Below are 14,965 nucleotides of genomic sequence, written 5' to 3' on the forward strand. Positions count from 1 at the left end.
AAAAAATTACTCACAACTGTAAATTTTAAAAAAATTATCTCATAGAATATTGAAATCTCCTGGGCCCCACCCAATTCCAACTCAGAGCTAACTGATGTAAAAGTTTGCAATATAGCCTTCCCAACTTTTTTTCTAAATTCATGAGGCCATATCAATATAAGAAGAGGGCCACATTTTACCAAAACTGGAGTTACACTGTTCTTACTATATTGGTTTTGATCACTCATTCCCCTCTAAGGTTTCCAGAGCAGAGACCCAGGGGTTGTGTAGTGGGTGGATACATTTAGAAATTTATAATCCCTTATAAGAGGAACTTATTTGAGTGGTAAGTTTAGGAGAAAGAATTCAGCTGGATGCCTCCTGGGCTTGTCATCTTGAATGTACTAAATGAGTGCAGGCATCTGCTGGTCTACATAAATGAGTGAAGGCACCTGCTGGTCCATACTCCATGTGAAGTATGCTTACCAGATCGGGGGCAGTACATTTTTCTACAAAGGGCCAGACAGTAAATATTTTAGATTTGGGGGACACATTTGGTTCCCATCACAGATTCTTCTTGGAGGGGGGTATGTGTTGTACAACCCCTGAGAAATGTATAAACTACTCTTAGTTAACCAGGTATCCAAAAACCAACCTACAAGTTCGATTTAAACCCTCAGCCAGTCCAGGTGCAGTGGCTCATGCCCGTAATCCCAGCACTTTGGTAGGCCAAGGCAGGAGGATGGCTTGAGCCCAAGAGTTCAACACGAGCTTGGGCAACATAGCGAGACCCCCATCTCTATGAAAACATTAAAAAATAATTAGCCAGGTGTGGCGTTGCAAGGCTGTAGTCATAGCTACTCAGGAAGCGGGGACAGGAGGGTCACTTGAGCCCAGGAGACTGAGGTTACAATGAGCTGTGATCACACTACTGCACTCCAGCACAGGTGACAGAGCAAGACCCTGTCTCAAACAAAACAAAATCCTCAGTCATGATTTGCCAACCACTGAATTAGAATAAAAGAAAAGAGTTTCTATTCCCCTATTTCTACAAGCAAAAAGCAGACCAAAAATCTGCTCAGTTGCAAGCATGACCTCTTTTCTAATGGGAAAGCACAGATGACTCAAAGAAGATCACTCCCAAGAAGCAGACGGATCCCAAAACAAGTAGCTTTCTTACTAACTTGCCTCAATGATACATATTTACTTTAGCACAAAATTGGTTTAGAACAAGCAATGAATGAATTTACAAATGAATGAATGATCAAAGTAATGAATGAATTTAGGTTAAATATTGCAGTTGCCATTTTTTACTATTTCAGGATTTACCACGATACAAATATTTGTTTTACATTAAATTGAATGTAAATTAAACTGTTGTAAATTGAAAGCCTTCTTAAATCTTCCAACAAGCAATAACAAAAGTCATACTACTATAAAAACAAACAAGCAAAACCTTACTGTTAGTTTAAAAAAATTTCATAGAATCATCTACATTTTACATGTAATGGCCAGGAAGAAAAAAAAAGGGGGGGTGTTTTATCTAAGGCCCAGTAAAACAGTCACATATTTAAGTACTATTTTTCCTTCAGATGACTCTCGAACTTTAATACCACTCAAAAGAAAATAATTCCTCTCTGTGTACTCAACCAGACAAGACTAAACAAAACAAAAGAGAGGCTTGCAATGTGCTCTGCAGCTTTTGGACTGGAACAGGCCCTACAGATCATCTGCTACATGAAAACCTGGATTGCACATATAAATAAAGTAAAGTTTGAAGACATAAAATGACTTGCCCAAGAACCTTCTGATAATTAGGGACAGATTTTGATCTCCTATTTTTAACCCCTCTTTCATTTTTATCAAACTATTTCCCAAGAACTATTTTTCCTTTGTGATCCAGAATTTGAAAGAAAAGTGAAGTTTTCTCCAAGATTTGAAAATGGCCAAAACATTACAGAGTTTGGATCTCAGAAATACATCACTGAAAAATAATAATAATAATAATAATAATAATAATAATAATAATGTACCTCTAGTGTGTGGCACTTTCCTCGAATTCTGTTACAAAGAAGTTGGTAATTCTCCAGCACAACATTCAGCTCAGACGTCAACTCCTGGCCACCAGAGGGCACCTTGGCAGCTAATAACTTGATGTTGTCCTTGAGAATCTTCACTCTCACCTCCTTCTGCAACACATCCTCTTTTGCCCTCTGTTCCAAGAAAGGATGGATGAACTTGAAAAATGTCTCCCTTTCTCAGTAACCAATTTCTTTTCTTTTTTTTTTTTTTTCAACAATTAAACCAAAGTTAAAACATCTGGATGATTCTAACTGTCAAAACACTACATTATATAGGTAACAGTGAATGGTTCTTTGTGGGGTTTTGTTTTTGTTTTTGAGATGGAGTCTTGCTCACTGCAACCTTTGCCTCCCAGTTCAAGAAATTCTCCTGCTTCAGCCTCCCGAGTAGCTGGGATTACAGGCGCCCACCACTACGCCTATCTAATTTTCATATTTTTAGTAGAGACGAGGCTTCACCATGTTGGCCGGGCTGGTCTCAAACTCCTGACCTCAGGTGATCCACCCACCTCAGACTCCCAAAGTGCTGGGATTACAGGCATGAGCCACTGCACCCAGCCCAGTGAGTGTTTTTGAAATAAGAATGCTAACTCTAAAATTTCACTCATGCATCCAATGTACTCAGCTCCCACAAATGTTTTCATTTCATAACAGCAGCGTTAACATAAGTTATCCCAATTATGTTTACTGACATGAAGCATTTTCAAAGTCTGGGTCCAAGACCAGAATTTAAGTGAGTGAATTTTAATTATCACTGGAGGGCTGAGCAGATTACACTGCAATAAATACACTTTCACAAAAATTGAGGTACACTATGGTAGAAGTATCTTTAAAAGTTCTCTAAATAATTTAAACTTTTTTAAAAATTCTAGAACACAGGTACATGTATCCTTCTGCTAATTAATAGCATTTCAATGATAAAGTTAGACTGAGACTGATCCAGAAATAGCTGTTTCTCAGTGCTCAAGATAAACAATCTGACATTCAGGAAAATCAACCTATTAGGCTGGTGTAAACGTAATTGCGGTTTATGCCATTATTTTTAATGGCAATAAATAAAAATAAAACAGTCTTTCACTTTCCCCTTTACTTTTCTCTGCTATTTAACAGTTTTGAACTTCCTTACTTTGGGGGAAAGTAATTAGGTGTAGCGGTTTTGTAAGTCTTAAAGATGGCTGTTTGAAAGAATAAAAATAAATAAAATGTTGCCCAATCAAATATTTAAATATCATTTTTCGCAAATCTCATCTATAGCAACTTTTAAAATCCAAAGAACTACAATGCCAATAGTGTAAAGAAAGATAATAAATGAGACGCTTCTTAACAGTGTAGCCTATTTTAAAATACCTGTGTAGTGAGTATTTTTAAATCTTTCAAAAAGAGCTGCACTTACAAGTCTCCTGTCATATTCACTTTGATTCATGTATAATAATGCATGAATGTCACATAATCCCTTTTTTGAAAAAAACTCTGCACAGAGATTTTTGCTTTAGTTATACTTCTAGGCAAGTTAACTTTGAGGTAAAACAGTCACTGTGTTGCTTAAGCTTATAGGGAAAAAAAGCTTTGAAAACACAATCTCCTTTGGCTTGAACACTCAAGGACAGTTGAAGCTGTGTTAGAAATTTGGGAATGATGCCCAGTTCTTTTATTATATATAAAAAGAGAGTGTTCAAGACTATCAACACAGGAGTACAAATTTACAGGAAATGTATCCAGTGAATCCAACTAATAAGAACTCCCTTGATGCATTCCTACAGCTACTCCTACCTGCTCTAATGAAACGTCGGTGTTCACATGTGCCGTATTACCTGAAAGATCAGTACAAGGAAGATAATAACAAACCTCAGACAACTTGGGAGGTCTCTTTTGTTCCCCTTGCAAAGAATAATTCTTCATGAAAATTTTTGGAAATAGTGATGAATGCAATTAATGCCACTGGATTGTGCACTTAAAAATTAAAATGGCCAATGTTGTATGTATTTACCCCAATTTAAAAAAATGATGATTCTTCCTCACGCCCACTACCAGAGGGTTTTAAGTCATTCTCTGTAGCCTCCCAAAGGTCTAACTTAAGAGCCTGTCTCACAGGCCCTCATGGACTCAACTCATGGGCCAAGCCACACACATGGACTCCTGGCTTCCTTCCTCTGCTAAAATCAGAGCAGCTACCCTGTTACACTTTTTTAATTCAAAAACCTACTGTGAAAGATGCTATGTGCACACAGTGCTTGACAGTTGGAGAGACAATTGATGGGCTGGTTTTAAAGGGAGGAGGGAGGCATGAAGTCTGTTGGCACTGGTTGTCCCCACCTCACCTTCATCTCTTCCACAGCACTCTCAAGCTCTTCTGGTGACTTGTACTCAAAATCCCGCTCCAGGTATTCTTCCTCGGCCTGGGTCATCCATTCCTGCATCTCTGCCAAGTCTTTCTTTAGGTTCACAGCTTTTTCTTGACTTTCAGACAACCTACTTTTTTGAGTAGCGATCTACAAAGGAAAAACCATTCCCCCAAATAAACAAATGTTAATGTATTCAATGTCAAGTTTTAGCTCTTAATATTTAAAGGCACGTGATAACTTTCCACAATGAATTGCATGCTTTAAAATTCAGATAAAATCTCATACACTTTGTGCTAATGCTGTGGAATATAAGCAATAATGAAAATAATCTTATGACTGGAATTCTACACCACATTTGGATAATACTCTTATCTCGAAATATCTATTATAATTTTGAAAACACGTAACTGTTGACTGTAATCCCAGATATAGGAATCTATAACAGTAAAAGCATATATATGAAGTAAATTTAATGTAGCACTGTTTATAATGAAAACAAAAAAAAGGAAAAACAAAAAACCTAGAAGCCGGTCAAGTTTGGTGGCTCACGCCTGTCTTTGCAGCACTTTGGGAGGCCAAGGCAGGGGGATCACCTGAGGTTAGGAGTTTGAGATCAGCATGGCCAACATGGCAAAACCCCATCTCTACTAAAAATACAAAAATTAACCAGGCATGGTGGCACATGCCTGTAGTTCCAGGAGGTGGAGGCAGGAGAATCGCCTGAACCTGGGAGGCAGAGGTTGCAGTGAGCCGAGATCGTACCACTGCACTCCAACCCGGGGAACAGAGCAAAACTCTGTCTCAAAAAAAAAACCTAGAAGCAACCAAAATGTCCATTTTCTTCTTTTTAACTGCACTTCCCATTAAGATTTCACTTTTAAAAAGCAGCGAGGGATAGGCTGCTATTCAAGATGTCATAAAACACTGCTCTACAAAATTTTGGTTTTGATATCATATATCATGTATTTGTATATGCCACACAGACACAAAAAAGTTACAGTAAAAAATAAATAGTTGTCTGATTCTGATTCAGTAACTTAGTTAAAAATTTCAGAGAAGTCAAGAAATATTTTCAGAGCACTCCTCCCCATAACAACAAACTGACTTCTACTGTGAGAGAAGGCATCATTCTGCAGTCACAGTCCAACCCTTACGTGACAGGTTCAGCCTCATGCTCAAATTAAATGCTGCAGTAGTGGCCACACTGCTAGGGCCTGCTTGGCTGCTAGGTTGATAGTAACCAAAGGCCAGCACAGGAACTGGATGGTTCTCATGGAAGTTAAAGTTAAGCAAGAGATAGAGGCTTTCCCAGTCCCTCTCTCCAAATAGGATCTCTGGCATAAAAATAGACAGGACCAAACAAGAGCTTTTCTTCCACTGTCCCCACGGGGTAACCAAGGAACTGGTGCCAGCAATACTCATAATCCCATTCCCAAGCCTGACTGATCATCAGGTTAACCTGGTAAGCTTTTCATTAAAATACATGCACACACACAGAAAGAGGAAGAGAGAGAGAGAGAAAGATTCTTGGGCCCCACTTCCAGAAAATTCTCTGCATGTGTACTTTTGGAACACTAGTCAGCAATATAATTTTCACAGATCCAAACACAAATGAAGAAAATAAAGACACTACCACAACAACAACAAAACACCCTCAAAATTATCTTTAATTATCCTGAGAATATATACTTTCTATTTTTTGGCATTTAAATGTTGCTGTTTTACAGGATGTCATGAATATAATAGACAAAATAAACTATCTTTGTTGTTGATTTGTTTCATATGCCTGTTCTTTTCGCAAAATGAAAATTTGACAAAATTATGTTTGTCCAAAACGACTTCAACATTTGTACTAGTCAATGCAATCCAATAGTCTGGAAATGCTCTAGATAATTTTCACACATGTGGTTACCTCCTTCCTAAGGACACTTTAAATTTCCCATATATTTATTCCTGTATTTTGAATCAGCAATTCACAATGAATTCTTTGTTGTCATATTTATGTGGATGGATGGATGGATGGATAGATCGATAAAGATACAAACTTCTAATTATCACCTTCCTTGATCCTCACTGCCACTTCCAAACCATTCTCTATTTATTTCCTCAAAAACCCCAGTTCCTTAAGGCACATGCCATCAGATTACAGCATATTGAGAAAAATTTGAATTTAGCTAGGATAAGAGATGAGAGTACAACATTATTAGTTTCTTAAGTGTGATCATGGTATTGTGGTTTTGCAGAAGAATACCTTCATGCTTGGAGAATCATTATTTAGGGGTGAAGTGTCATGATGTTTTCAATTTCCTATTCAAAAGTACCAAAAAAAAAAGGGTGTGTGTGTGTGTGTGTGTGTGTGTGTGTGTGTGTGTGTGTAAAGAGAAGGGCAGAGAGAGAGAAAGCAAAGGTGATAAAACATTAGCGAGTCTCTGAATGGATGGATATACAGCTGCTCCTTTTATCATTCTTTTAACTTTTCCTTACATTTGAACGTGTTCAAAATAAGTTAGTTGGGTAAAACAACAAAAACAAAGCAAAATATTCAGTTATGCAAATATAAATTTTTCTGATACAAACATTAGCCAAAAGCATTTTATTAAGAAATATGTACTATCCACATGACTGTGGGGTATGCCTTCTATTTTTCACTGCTTTGTCACTCACTTCAGCTATATATAGCCTCACTATTATTCCACTAATAAAAATCAAAGCAATCGAGAGAGAATACCTCCCAGTTCTACTGTTCCCATATCATTTCCTCCTTTCCATTACCATGGAGAAACCACATCTCATAGCAACATCTTCACTTAGATGGTGGATCTCATCCTCACATAATCACAGACTTCACTTGAGAAATTCTCCTATCTCAATCTCTTTCTGCACCACCATTTTTTTCTAAATGAGAGGTCCTCTCATTAATATCTCTCATTTAATATCTCTCATTATAAAAAATAACAAAATCACCTCTTTGGATTCCCATCACCAGCACCCACCCATTTATCTGCTCCCCTGAAGAGAAATTTCTCAAAGTTGGTTATGCTTGGTGTCCCAGTTCCACAGTTCCCATACCCTCCTTGACACTCTCCACTATGACTATTTTTCCCACCAGATCACTGACCCTACTTTCTCAAGGTTATTAAATGCCTCCTTCTTATCAAATTTAAAGCTTGATTTTCTGTTTTGATTGGCTCCTGCAATCCTCAGCATTAGGCACTGTGAAGTTTTCTCCACCTAGCATCTGGGACCCCACATTCCCCATTACTGATTTTTCCTCCTTAGCTTCTAGCATCAAATTTAACCCTTCCAGAATGGTAGTCATCATTTCACCTACACCCACAAAAGCTTCTCCTTCGTTATTGCAGTAAATGACACCACAATTCACAAAGTGGAAGCTTTGCAAAAATTCTGAGTCATGCTTGACCGTTCACTTTTTCTCCTATCACACATCCAATTCTTTCCTTAGGTCTCTTCTTTATTTTCAAACCTAGTATTTCTCATGCCCTCCATCACTACTTCTCTAGCCTCTCTAGTACATGGGGCCATCCTCTCTCTCCAAGATTGCAGTAACCTTATAAGGATTCTTTCTATTTTCATTCTTGCCCTCCCCGAGCAAACTACTTACATGAAAACCAGAGAGAGGCCGAGTGCAGTGGCCTATGCCTGTAATCTCCACGCTTTGGGAGGCTGAGGCAGGAGGATGGCTTGAGGTCAGCAGCATCTGAACAGACTGGCATCTGGTCTCAAACTGCTGACCTCAAGCCATCCTCTTGTCTCAGCCTCCCAAAGCATTGAGCCAGAACCCCATCTGTACATTTTTTTTTTTTTTTTTTTAGACAGGGTCTGGCTCTTTTGCCCAGGCTGGAGTGCAGTGGCGCGATCTCAGCTCACTGCAACCTCCATCCCCTGGGCTCAAGCTACCCTCCCACCTTAGCCTCCTAAGTAGCTGGGACTATAGGCACATATCACCATGCCTGGCTAAGTTTTGTAATTTTTATAGAGATAAGGTTTTGCCATGTTGCCCAGGCTGGTCTCAAACTCCTGAGCTCAGGCAATCCACCCACCTCAGCCTTCCAAAGTACTGGGATTACAAGCATGCACCACTGCATCTGGCTCAAAAGTATTTATAAAATTATCTAGGCATGGTGGTGAACACCTATAGTCCCAGCTACCCAGGAGGCAGGAGGATTGCTTGAGCCCAGGAGTTCAAGCCTGCAGTAAGCAAGGATCCTGCCACTGCACTCCAGCCTGGGTGACAGAGCAAGATAGTGTTGCTAAAAAAAAGGAAACAAAACAAAAAGCCAGAGTGACCTTGAAAAATCTATATCACATGTCACTTCCCTGTTCAAAACCTTCAAATTCCTTTCTGTGTAATATCATACTTGAAATAAATCCCAAGTCCTTTCCTCCAAGGCCATAGCTAATCCATCCTCTGCCTACCTCTAACCTCAAATATTCCCATTCTCCAACTCACTAACTCCTCTCTACACTGCCTTCATTCTTTATTAAACAGACAAAGTTCATTCCCACCACAGAGTTTTAAAACTTGCTATTCTCCACGCCTGAATGTTCTTATCTGAACCTTACAAGGTTCATCTCTTACTTTACTCAGTTCTTTATTCAAACGTCCCCATCTCAGAAAGTCCTTCCTTGACACTCCTATTTGAAATAACCCACCTAGCCCTAACTCCTTGCTACTCCTCCATGATTTTATTTGTTATCCATCTGCCTTGCTAGAATGTAAGCTCCTTAAGAGGAGTTTCTTCTTCCTTGTTCAATGCTGTACCTGCAGTGCCTAGAATGATGCTTGACAGTTGGCAACTCATTAATATTTGCTAAGTAAATAAATGGCCACACTCAAATGTTTTAGGGGTAAAGCAAGTGCCATAAATGTGTTTCAAGAGAGGTTTAAGACAGGAATGGGTAAGCCCTGAGCCAAACTGGACAATCAGCACCCTCTCTTAATTCAAAAAATGATGCCCTTTTTTTGCCCCAGCTCGCTACCCATGCTGGAGTTATTCTAGACCATTGTTTTTCAAACTGGATGGGCCATAATACATTTAGTCAGTTAAGAGAAGCTATAGTCTACATCTCTTGAAAACCATAGATAGCAACGTTGAAAAACTCACCTCCTTGCTAAGTTTCTCCAGTTGGGTTTGGTAGTCACTTAGTCTTGTCTGCACCCAAGTTTTTATTCCAGCAATGGGACCACTTTGAAGATTAGTCTCTATTTCCTTCATGTTTTTCAGAGATGATTCAATTGTTTCTATTTCATTAACAAATGCCTAAACACATAAAAGATGCATGTTGAGTTCATTACTATATAAGTGGATGCCATAATTATAGTTTGTCTGCTTATCTCCCTGCAAATATTATAGAAGCAGACTGCTTAAGAGTCAGTACTTCTAACTACTTAAGAAATATTGTGCCATAAGAAACTCATTTCACCTGGGTGCTTGATATAGCCATCTGACAAATTAGAGCAGAAATACTTGACTCTCAGCAGGAAACAGTCTTTTAATTAATGTAGAGAAGCCTAACGATTTAACCAAATACAAACTGCATGCACTATTACTAGCAAATTCTTTTTTTTTTTTTTTTTTGGGGGGGGGTGTTGTTTTTTCTTTATACTTTAAGTTATAGGGTACATATGAATAACATGGCGTCATTATATATTGCTTTTCTTGTGCCACACAGTGAGGATTTAAGAAAAACATACTTAACAAATGAATTTGATGAACAGACACTTCTCAAATTCATTTGTTACATATGTTTTTTTAAAATCCTCACCATGTGGCACAACAAATGCAATATACAATGACTTCTAATGAACTAAAATTATTCTTGTTCTCTATTCTATAACCTCTCAAAATTCTATAACCATGGCCAGAAATAAAAACATGAAGAATCTTTCATTCTTTTATTAGCTATAAAGTCATAAAAGCTTTATGATGAAAGATATTTTATCTAGATTGAATGTTATGTTATATTCTCACAATTTTAATAATAGCAGCGAAAAACATGGAAAAAGAACAAAACATTATTTATGACAAATTCCCCAGATCAGCAAAACTCACAGAGCACTGGTCTAACTGCCTCTGTAGATCCGCGTCGTTTCCTCGGGCAGCCTGCTGTTTCATTAGGAAGTCTTTCACGCCATCCATCCACTTCTCAATGACTGTTGAATCAGCCTAAATCGAACACGATAACAGAGGGGGATATTACTCCGTGACGTTCAGTCTACTACATCTCAAGATCTACTGCCACTGGAACAAAGGCAACTTTTTATAGCTCCGATGGTATCATTTTCACTTAGTTTATTTCTTTTTTTAAGGCTTCCAACTTTGAAAATGATTCTTTTCTTCATTCTTGACTAAAATCCTCAAGAGATGACAGGCTAGTAACCATTCTAAAGATTTCCAAACACTAGCTCTTTTTGCTTAAATGCAAACAATAGGTATGATTTAAAATGCAAATTACAGGGAAAAAATGCATTTCTAAGTTTAATCAGCTATAAAATATTTTTCTCTGATATAATTTAGAACAATTTTTCTTTAAAGTTAGTAACTCAGAGCAGGAATAAACAAATAGAATGGTGGAGGGAATACAATAGATGGCTCTCATTTCTGCCGTTGGATGCCTTTTTATCTGAGAACTCAGGACAGTCACTGCTCTGCTCCATTCTTTCACCCAACATTTATTAAGCACCTACCGTATACATAAACTAGTTACTGTGTATGGTGATAAGGGTTCAAAGACAAATGTGAAAGCAAACATTTTGCAAAGAGAAAGAGGCTTTAGAGAGAAGGTAACATTGGAACTGGGCCTTAAAAAATACAAATAAGGGTCAAGCATGGTGGCTCACGCCTGTAATCCTAACACTTTGGGAGACCCAGGCCATGGATCACGAGGTCAAGAGCTTGAGACCATTCTGGCCAACAAGGTAAAACCCCATCTCTACTAAAAACACAAAAATTAGCTGGGCATGGTGGGGTGCCTGTAGTCCCAGCTACTCAGGGAGCTGAGGCAGGAGAATTGCCTGAACCTGGGAGGCAGAGGTTGCAGTGAGCCAAGATCACACCACTGTACTCCAGCCTGGCAACAGAGCAAGACTCTGTCCCCCACCCCCCCAAAAAAAAGAAAAAAAAAGAGAATGCAAATAAGTAGATACAATTTGAGCTTTTGAGCTCTAATACCAAAGTCATTTCTTTCCATAGGTGGGCAACTGCCATGTTTTTCTCCAGTCTTCTGCTGATGACATGTTCCCAATTCCTTCCATGATGTCTGCAGGACATGACATCTAGGTATTGCTCACTACTCTGATCAACATGCTCTGGAACCTACATCAGTTTTTTAATGTCCTTAAAATATGCCACCCAGAACCAACTATTCTGATCCTTATAATGTTTGAATTGATCACAAAGATCTAACTAGTTTATACAAGGTTATCAGAGATTATCTCAAACACTTTGGTGAAATCAAGACTTGCCAAGAATGTTCATTTGTGAGCATTATTTGAACTAAATGAGACAGCATCTCCAAATGTGAGACCTTATCACTCTATGCATCCAATAATCTGGTCTTCCTCCTCAAAAAAAAAAAAAGAAAAGAAAAGTAGTACTTAAATGAAATGAGTCTGGACAAGGCCTATTAGTGGTATCCCTGTTGATTCCTGGTGACCACCACATTCTTTCCTAAGCACATATAAGATCTCTAGTCGGTTATTTATCTTACAGTTTGGCTAGGAAATGACATCAAACTTACTTTATAGCTTCAGCTTCTAAAAACTAATGTGTCCTCTTAATTAGGACATTTCTCCATCTCCATTTTTCTGGTAATTTGTCACAGGTTTATGACGTGACTGACCCTGAGATCATGGGTAAAAATCCCACTTGGGATTCAGATTTATGCATCTGGAGGAACTCTGAATGCTTTTGCCTGTTGTCCTTAGTTCAGGCTCTAAAGCACTCTCAGTAATGACTATTCTATGCTCCCTAGTTTTGAAGGCCATTCTCTGATGAAGATGGCAAGTAAAAAGTGCTTATCCAGCTAGGTTTCTCTGTGTCCTCCATTAATATTACACCATCCTGTCTAAGCACCTCTGCATCTCGTTTATTCTTGGCACAGCTTTGAAAGCCATTTCAGTTCCATTGCACACTTTCCCCAGGCTGCTTCCTCCTCTCTTCTCCAGTCTGTCTGACATGATTCCACAGGTCCCTGCTACCCTTGTATATTTTCAGTTGGTTACAGGTCATTTCTGTGTTTGCTCCAGCATTTCAAGATCTTAGCATAGAACGCATCTTGGGAAGACATGCTCAGAGCGGGTAGAGTGGGGCATCCAAAAAACACAGAAGTGCAAAAAGAGAGAAAGTGTGAATACATTCATAGAGTTTATAAAATACGACTTTAAAAATTCTCGCTTAACTTGTCACCACAGATGCCTGCACTGCTAATCTCCATTCTGCACTTTTAAAGAATGCATTACTGGGGCCAGGCGTGGTGGCTCACGCCTGTAATCCCAGCACTTTGGGAGGCTGAGGCAGGCAGATCATGAAGTCAGGAGATTGAGACCATCCTGGCTAACATGGTGAAACACCATCTCGACTAAAAATACGAAAACATGAGCCAGGCATGGTGGCGGGCGCCTATAGTCCCAGCTACTTGAGAAGCTGAGGCAGGAGAATGGCGTGAACCCAGGAGGTGCAGCTTGCAGTAAGCCGAGATCACGCCACTGCACTCAAGCCTGGGCAACACAGCAAGACTCTGTCACAAAAAAATAAAATAAAATAAAATAAAATTTAAAAATGCATTACTGCTGTATGACTGGGAAATTCATTAACTGTACTTTGAATAAGGAGAACTGATGGTCTCCTCAGCCAAAAATTTTCAAAATGTATATGGAAGCATTATATTTCAAGGAGGTTTTAACCACAATTGGCTTTGACTTGAGAAAATGGCCTTAACTACTCCAGTCACTGGCGTATGAGGAAGTTTTATGGCCTCGACTGCCTTCCTTCCTCCCTCCTTCCCACACTCTCTCTGACACACACAGACCTATGAGGGAACACACATTTCACATGTATCTGTTCCTTCTCTCCCTCTTAAACTTTGACGTGAGAAAAAAGAAAGAGAAAAGCAACAGACAGATAAGCCATGTAGGCCAATGGATCATCCCAACAGTGAGGAAAGGAATAGAAGGGAATATGTACACACTGTAATATTTTCACTACTAAAAATCCTGCATGTAATTCTGACCATGCTGTGTTCTAAAAGAGACAGTATGCCCAAATAAAGAAATGCTAAGGTCTGACTACCAAGCTCAGCACCTGCCTAGCCATGGGGCTTTGAGAAACTAATTTTTCTTTGAGCCTTAGTAACTCATCTGTAAAATTAGAATCATAACAACTATCTTGTCTGGTTGTTCTGAAAAACAGAGATTCCCACATAGAAGAATGCACTAAATGGTAGCAATTATTATACTAAGATCTACAAAAGTAACTACTTTATTATTACCAAGATTAAGACCATAAGAGTTACCACATCCAAGTTTTGGTGTTTATGTCCCATCAGAGGAACCACAGGACTGAATGGACAAGATGAGCACGTGTTTGCACAAGCATAGATTTCACTTTTTTAATTGCTGCCAACACTAATGCTTGTTCTATCCTGTAACTGTTTCAAAGTAACTGTTTCAAACCGCTACTGCTTATATATCTGGCCAGACCTGGCCAAATACAGCTCATGGGAAGGAATCGGTACAGAAGGAAAGGCCCACCCTTCAGAAGTGCTTGGCAGCTGCAGATTCACTTGGCGTTTCCACCTTGTGGCACACCATGCGGGAAGGGTTATAAGTCCCGACGATCAATGCTGTGAGGGTGAAGGCAGGAGACAGGGAGCTCTGCTCTGCCTTCCATTCTCCCTATCCTATCTCCTCTTTCCCTGAGCAAAATATTGTCACAGTCAACCTGTAGCAGATGTTTCCTGTGCTTTTCAAATATACCAAAAGTCAGTTCATCTTTAAGACAATTCCACAGCAAAGAGGCTGGTTACAAAGATGGTCAAACAGCTCACATGAAAATAGTGTTTCTCTGTCCATTTAAAAATTACTCAGCTGATGCACTTAAAAGGCTTTTAATCTACAATAATGATGACTTTTTTTTCTTCACCTCCATCTGCTTACAGAACACACACACACACTCACACAATTCTTTAAGGGACTTCAGTTCTTATAAACTAAAACAAAATATAAAAACTGCTAGTAAATTTCTAAAGCAAATGTCATTATTTCACATGCAAAAAAAAAAAAACTAAGTACTAATCTGGGGCAGCCATTTCTCATTCCTACTTTTACTCACAAATATTCAAATAAATATAAAATTACTAATACAGTATTTTTTGAAAATCAAAACATCAAATATTCTAGTTTGGAAGGGCCACAGTCTACACGGACCACCACTGCTCAAAAGCAATGATTTCTAAGCATTTCACCTGGGCAATACCCTGCTATGGGATCACAGAAAAGGAACCGCAAGGTCATTAAAACAATTCCTTTGATCCTATCTCACA

General features: G+C 38.8%; 1 protein-coding gene across 1 annotated transcript in view; it reads right to left on the reverse strand.

The window, feature by feature from the left end:
* UTRN (utrophin) overlaps window positions 1-14,965 on the reverse strand; it is a 603,735-nt gene that overhangs the window by 406,747 nt on the left and 182,023 nt on the right. The window contains 4 exon segments of the mRNA XM_030928184.1: window positions 2,013-2,192; window positions 4,379-4,549; window positions 9,529-9,684; window positions 10,477-10,590. Coding sequence (XP_030784044.1) covers window positions 2,013-2,192; window positions 4,379-4,549; window positions 9,529-9,684; window positions 10,477-10,590 — 621 coding nt within the window.

Source organism: Rhinopithecus roxellana, chromosome 4, assembly GCF_007565055.1.
Source record: "Rhinopithecus roxellana isolate Shanxi Qingling chromosome 4, ASM756505v1, whole genome shotgun sequence".
Classification (NCBI taxonomy): domain Eukaryota; kingdom Metazoa; phylum Chordata; class Mammalia; order Primates; family Cercopithecidae; genus Rhinopithecus; species Rhinopithecus roxellana.